The sequence below is a fragment of the Etheostoma spectabile genome, chromosome 9 (assembly GCF_008692095.1).
Source record: "Etheostoma spectabile isolate EspeVRDwgs_2016 chromosome 9, UIUC_Espe_1.0, whole genome shotgun sequence".
Lineage (NCBI taxonomy): Eukaryota > Metazoa > Chordata > Actinopteri > Perciformes > Percidae > Etheostoma > Etheostoma spectabile.
In genome coordinates, this window is record NC_045741.1 from 125182 (window position 1) to 132382 (window position 7201).

The window sequence follows — 7201 nt, forward strand, 5'->3', positions numbered from 1 at the left end:
GGGTCGGCTCAGTATCACATGTAAACCACACATTCTAAGTTTAATGTCAATCGGATGATGTTTGTCACATTAGGCTGATTTGCTGTTGCCAGTTGGTGGCGCTATCACCAAAAGTCCATATTGGCCTGCAGACGTCCTCAAGCCTGGACTCTTGGTGATTGTGGGAAATTTCAAGCAGATAGGTCAACATACACTGTAGTTACAGCCACTTTCTCCTTCATCAGGGTGGGTCTCTTGGTGTGTGTGGTGTGTGTGTGTGTGTGTGTGTGGTGTGTGTGTGTGTGTGTGTGTGTGTGTGTGTGTGTGTGTGTGTGTGTGTGTGTGTGTGTGTATATGCAGTACAGGCCAAAAGATTCAATGAGTTTCCTTTATTTTCATGACCATTTACATTGTAGATTATCACTGAAGGCATCAAAACTATGATGAACACATGCAGAATTATGTACTTAACAAAAAAGGGTGAAATAACAGAAAACTTGGCATCTGAAAAGTTTAGAGCCAATTGTGACTGCACTTGGGGACACATTGAGCGATTTTGTAATCTTCCGGACCGACTGCCCTTCATTTCTTAAAGTAATGATGGCCGCTCAATTCTCTTAATTAGCTGATTGGTTCTTGCCAAAATATGAATTCTACCAGTCGTCCAATAGGCTGTCGGCTGTTTATCAACCTGACTTCTGCACAACACAACTGATGGTCCCAACTCCATTAACAAGGGAGAAACTCCACTAATAAACCCTGACCAGGCCCACCTGTTGGAGGGGGACCATTTCAGTAGACCTCATGGAGCTCATTGACAGAACACCAAGGGTTTGCAGCGCTATCAGAAAAGCAAAGGGGGGGTACTGAAGAAATTTAAGTTTATGGAGGGATTTTTGAAGGAGGCCAAAAAGAAGGGAGTTACAGTAATCAAGGCAGGAGGTGATGAGGTTGTGGATAAGGACGGAGTATGCAGAACGGCAGATGTTATTTATGTGTGACTGAAAGGATAGGGAAGAGTTGAGGATTACGCCAAGACTCTTGACCTGAGGGGAAGGGGAGACCATGGAGTTATCAATTGGTAGAGTGAAACTATTGATTTTGGATAGGGTGGATTTGGTGGCTACGAGGAGGAGTTCAGTTTTATCACTTTTTAGTTTAAGGAAGTTTGAGGTGAACCAGTCTTTTATTTAAAGTAAGCAGTTAGTAAGGGACAAGGGGGGGAGCAAGGCGGTGGGTTTGCTGGATAAATAGAGCTGGGTGTCGTCTGCGTAACAATGAAAATGAATGTTGAATTTGCGGAAAATATTGCCAAGGGGAAGTAGGTAGGTGATGAAAAGGAGGGGGCCAAGAACTGAACCTTGAGGGACGCCAGTAGTAACAGGGGAAGGATGGGACGTGAAAGATTTTAGTTGAATAAACTGAGTGCGGTCGGAGAGATAATATAATAATAATAATCTTTATTTGTAGAGCACTTTTCAAAAACAAGTTACAAAGTGCTTTAACAAGTGTAAAAACAATAATACCCAAATATAAAACAATAATACCCAAATATGTGGGATGTGAGCGGAACCAGTCAAGAGGGGTGTGAGAGATGCCGAGAGAAGATAGTCTATTGAGGAGAATGGAGTGGGAAATGGTATCAAAGGCTGCACTAAGATCAAGGAGGATGTGGATAGAGATGAGTCCAGCAGCAGCTATGAGGAGATCATAGGTGATTTTTATTAGGTCAGTTTCAGTAATATGGGAGGGGCGAAAACCAGACTGGAAAGGTTCGTAAAGACTGTTAAGGGTAAGAAAGGTGTGGAGTTGAACAAACTATTTTTTTAAAGTATTTTAGAAATAAAGGGAAGATTTGAGATGAGACGAAGATTATTATAGTTAGTGGGATCTTAGCCAGTTTTTTTCAGAATTGGGGAGACAGATGCAGTTTTATAATACCAGAGGGGAATGAATAATGGAAGTTATGAAGGGGAGGAGGGAAGTGAGACAGGTTTTGACCAGAGCTGTGGGGAGGGGATCAAGAGAACAGGTTGAGGACTTGGATTTACGGATGAAATCAGAAATTTCGGAGGGGGCGGGCAGAAGAAAGCAGCAAAATGACTGGCTATTGGGGAGGGGCAAAGGGGAGGGGAAGGCAAGGGGGTCAAATGTAATTGCCAGTGAATGGAGTTGATTTTTTTATTAAAAAAAGATAATTATTGAATTATAAGTCTCATTTGAATCACTGGCAGGGAATCAAGGGGATTAAAAGTATTTTGGATTATTGAGAAGAGAGACCTGGAGTTTCTTTTGTTGGAGCAGATGAGGTCAGAATAGTATAGAATAGATTTTATTAACATCGTTGGTATTAAAAATAATTAGAAGTACAATACATACAACAAAATATACACAGAAAGTGCAAACATTTAATTACAAGTTTGGGGTCTATCTATCTATCAAATAATATGTCTTCTGAGCTCTTCTTCTTCAGAGGTGGTGCCATCAGAATCTCAGCCACCCTCTGTTTCTTTTAGTCCAGGTTTGCGTACAAAGTCAGGCCTGCGTGAGCGCAAACTGTCAGCATGCCAGATCTCACTGGCTTTGGTTGGATCAAAGTCTTTGATGTCAGGTGAGCAGAACTGGGTTTTAAGGAGGTCAGAGAGGGTTTCACCTTTTAGGCATGAGCGCCAGTCACTCTTTACCACTCTCTCAAGGAACCCTCTTTCACAGTCAGCTGTAGTTGCAGGGATGGTCAGGAGAGCATCAAAAAGATCAAGGACATCAGGACACCGATGGCGCAGCATTTTGTTCACAGTAGGCCAGGTCTTCTCAAAGTTTCCTGTAGCAGTGTGAGACAGACAATATGCATTATGCACTTGCAAACAATTGAACATTTTCAAATGCAACTTTAGTTATTAAAATATGGCATCAAATTTGGATTGTGTCTTTAACAAATGACATTTACTCTGATTCCTGATAAACAAAATAAAACTGTCTCACAATATTAGACATTTCTATAGAGCTTGGGAACTTTTCAAACACTTGTTGAAAAATGTTACTGATAAGGTACATCAGCATGAGATTTTTTTTCTCAAACATTCTCCAAGTACCTTGGCTGAATCCTGCTTTGTACAGTTCAGTCTTGAGAATTGTCCATTGATCAGGGATCAACTCCACATCCACTCCAGCAGACAGTAAAAGAGGTCTGAAGAGACTGATGAGTGTGTTTACCTCTTCATCACCAAAATCTGAGAACAAAAGGGAAAACATTATTATAAAGTTAAGCAGTTGTCTTAAAAAATAAAAATGTGTAAAGATGTGTTCATTAATTTTGAATTGCTAACCTGAACTTGTGTCTGCCTCTGGCCAGTACTGGAAACTGGTCAGCCGCATAGCCTGCAGGAAACCACTGTTCACATCACTGAATCTATCAGTGATGCAGATCCGATACAGAGAATCGATTAGTTCATTCTTTGCCTTGTCATGCCGGTCGACATCAGTAGGCTTCAGGAGGACTCCCTCATAGGTGTCTGTGTCCAGCACTGCTCTCAGCTTAGGCCCAGGTCTACAGTTGTGCAGAGATAGATGGATGGGTGTCTCTTTTTTTATAGTGAGGTGAAAACACACCAACACAACCTAAAATCAAATCATAAATTGTAGGATATATGATACATACCTTGACTTGTACTTTTCTATGACAGCCTGAGTGGAGGAAAGGCAGCTCTGAGCTTCAGCCATGGTTGACACTGACCTCTGCAGTGACATGGAGAGGTTGCTCAGTTGATAGATGGTGTCATGAAGAAGGCAACAAAACCTGAGCACTCCACCATCCTTGCCTATAATGAGGAACCCCTTGGTTTTTGCCTTCAGAACAGCATTGACGTTCGTGGCCTCCTGGGACTACAAGCAAAACAACTGCCTTACATCAGACCGCATTTAAAACTGATTAACAAAAAAATAAAGCAAACATTAAATAATCCATCTACACTTCTGGTTTTAGTAGGCTATAAATTAACATAACTTCTCCAAGTGGCGTACAACGCCAGCATATCCCCTGAGAAAATGGTCAAGTGCTTTGAAGAGATGTGGTAGCCACCGGGTTCCACCTACTTTGGTTGGCATCAAAGCCTTCATGTTGAACTCCCTGAAGTTTTAGGCTGGCCTTGTTCACTCCCCTCTTATGATATAAGGTGTAGAGTCCACTCAACAGGTCCTAAACTTTCCTGGCCATCACATTTTTCCGTATTCTGTCTGAGAAGGGAAGCTCTAGCTTATGGGCCATGCAGTGGATCCCCAGCACATTTGGTCTGTCTGCACAAAGTTTTGTAACAACACCATTGTTTCCTCCTGTCATTACGCTCCATCTGTGGTGATTGCCACTAGCTTGTTCTTCCAATCAGTGCTGACTCCATTTTCCATTATACTGCACACTGCTTCAGCTATATTTGTAGCATTTGGCTTTGAAAGCTTTTACCCCGACAAAATCAACTTTGACCTTCCCCTCACTGGCACTCCTTGTGTTGCTTTGCTTAGACTTTATAATAAGCAGACGAGGCGTATTTGCTGGTTGAACATACTTTACTCAACAGCTTTCTTCGAACAACGCTGCTGTGCTACCCGCATGGCTACCACTGTTTTTCCACCTCCTGCCTCCGGCTTCCACTACCGTGGCATGCTGGGTAATGGAGTTCTTAACCCAATGTATCCATAACATCACATCTTTCCCCCTTTAATAAAACAATCTTTACCTCTATAACTAAATAACATTTACCCCCGTAGAAACATAGCCATCTTCAAGTTCTTAACTATACATGTAAACAAATGTTTCAGTTTAAACTTTTTTTTTTTTTTTTTTTTTCATCTTAAAAGGTCCATGTTGCATTTTGCTCCTCCAAATAAACTAAATAAACTTTAGCAACTTTCAATCAACCGTTTAGGTGGCTGAACATGTCTCTTAGGTCTAGCCTGTACTCCAGCAGCTGGCAATTTCGACAGTTTGGAAGGTGTCTCAACAGCTGGTGGTGCAGACGCTGCTGTGAGACCACTGTCAGTTAGCTCCATAGATTCAGCCGTGTCCCGCTGAACTGTCTCCTGAGCTGTAGTGTCCTTCTCAGTCAGCTGTAGTTGAAGATCCGTGCGGTTCCTCCTCAGAAACACTCCATTCTCCGTCTGGATCCTGTAGGAGCGTGGAGCAACTTCCTCCTCCACCTGTCCCTTTAGTCTCCATGTGCCTGTAGAGATGTCCCTGAGACGCACCATGTCTCCAGGCTTCAGCATCGGTAATTGATTTGCCGTTCGATCAAACCAATGTTTTGTTTCGCTTTCTGTTCCTCCTTTACTTTTCTGACGTTATGAGCACTTTTTGGCGTCAGCAGGTCTTCATTTTTTGGGTAGGTTAGAGCGAATGCGTCTACCCATCAGCATTTGGGCTGGTGATAGCCCGTTCTGTAGACGTGCACTCCTATAGATCAGTAAACTTTTCTGAAAGTCATCTCTGTCCTGTGCTTTTTCATCATGCTTTCACTGTTTTCACTGAGCTTTCTGCTAAGCCGTTGGACTTGGGATAGGTGGGACTCGACGTAGAGTGTTGAAACCCCCATTCTTTGGCAAAGGCAGCAAACTCCGCTGCTGGGAAAACTGAGGCCCATTGTCCGAAAACACTTCACATGGGACACCATGTCTGGCGAAGACAGCTTTGAGGTAGCTGATGACTGCCTTGCTTGATATTGACTGCAGCGCTCCAACTTCTGGATAATTTGAAAGTAGTCAGTGACCACTATGTAACTCTTTCCATTACAGTCAAATAGGTCAGTTCCAACCTTGTAGTAAGGTCTGTGGGGCACCGGATGAGTCATCAGCGGCTCAGCTTGTTGTTTTGGCCTGTGGATGCGACAAAGTTCACATGACGCTATGTCTGGCTGATATCTTGGTTGATTCTCGGCCAGTACATTACTTCTCTTGCCCGTCGTTTACACTTGACTTCTCCGAGGTGGCCTTCGTGTATCTTTTGGAGCATTTGTTTACGTAGTGACGATGGAATAACAAACTTGCTCCCCTTCAACACTAAGTCATCTACCACAGTGAACTCGGCTCTGCAGTTCCAGTAGTCTTTTATGTTCATGGGGCAATCCTTTTTGTTTTCAGGCCATCCTTTCTGTATCGCACGCTTGAGTTCTTTCATAGTTTCGTCAGCATTTGTCTCTCTCCTTATCTGTTCTGTTCTGTCAGCTGTTACTGGCAGATTTGTCACAATCATGTCCACGTATGCCTGTATTTCTGCATTGCTCTCGCTGTCCGTACGTTCCCCTTTATCCACTGCTCTAGACAAGGTGTCGGCGGTGTACATGTATTTCCCTTGTGTATATATCATGTGCACGTCATATTTTTGCAGCCTGATTAGCATGCGTTGTATCCGCACAGGACAGTCATTCAGAGGTTTGGACATGATGGACACCAGAGGTTTATGGTCAGTTTCTACTTCAAAAGCTTGACCATAGACATATTGGTGAAAGCGTTCACATGCATACATGCTTGCTAATAGCTCCTTCTCAATTTGAGCGTACCTGGACTCCGCGCTTGTCAAGGCTCTGGACGCATAGGCGACAGGTAGCCACTGCTCGTCGTATTCCTGCAGCAGCACCGCTCCCAGGCCGTACTGTGACGCATCTGCTGAGATTCTTGTTCTCTTTTCTGGGTCATAAAACTTTAACACGGGCTCTTGTGTCAGAGTCTCTTTCAGTTTCACAAAACATTTCTCCTGCTCATGAGACCAGATCCATTCATTCTTCTGTTCAAGAAGACTCCTGAGAGGTGCTGACTGCGCTGACAACTGTGGGACGAACTTGGCCAGATAGGTGACCATTCCCAGAAAACGTCTGACCTCATCTTTGTTGTTTGGTCTTTCCATGTTGTTGATTGCTGACGTTTTTCTCGGGTCAGGCTTCACTCCCTCTTCACTGACAACATCTCCCACAAAGGTAAGTGTTTTCACTCCAAACTCACATTTGTCTTTGTTAAGTTTCAGATTCACTTCCCTTGTCTTGTCTAAAACTTGTCTCAGTCTTTCGTCATGTTCTTCTCGATTCGACCCCCAGACTATGATGTCATCCATCATTGTCTCCACTCCTGGTATGTGCTCGAAGATCATGTGTATAGTCTTATGGTAGACTTCAGGTGCTGACAAGATACCATACGGCAGACGAAGAAACCTGTACCTGCCCTCAGGTGTATTGAATGTGCA

General features: G+C 43.4%; 1 protein-coding gene across 1 annotated transcript; it reads right to left on the reverse strand.

Moving 5' to 3' along the window:
• Positions 1 to 1679: 1679 nt before the first annotated feature.
• On the reverse strand, positions 1680 to 3879 carry LOC116695889 (uncharacterized). The gene is made up of 4 exons (XM_032526413.1): positions 3638 to 3879; positions 3306 to 3526; positions 3072 to 3209; positions 1680 to 2800 (listed from the first exon to the last, which is right to left on the reverse strand). The coding sequence occupies exons 1-4, from the start codon at positions 3724 to 3726 to the stop codon at positions 2472 to 2474; spliced, it is 777 nt and encodes a 258-aa protein (XP_032382304.1). The 5' UTR covers positions 3727 to 3879; the 3' UTR covers positions 1680 to 2471.
• Positions 3880 to 7201: the final 3322 nt, after the last annotated feature.

Excerpts from the sequence above, each read along its gene's own strand:
- LOC116695889 (XM_032526413.1), bottom strand. The coding sequence starts at position 3,726 with ATGTCACTGCAGAGGTCAGTGTCAACCATGGCTGAAGCTCAGAGCTGC. Across the intron at positions 3,527-3,637 it reads ATAGAAAAGTACAAGTCAAG|ACCTGGGCCTAAGCTGAGAG; the intron begins GTATGTATCATA and ends GCACAACTGTAG. Across the intron at positions 3,210-3,305 it reads AGAGGCAGACACAAGTTCAG|ATTTTGGTGATGAAGAGGTA; the intron begins GTTAGCAATTCA and ends TTTTGTTCTCAG.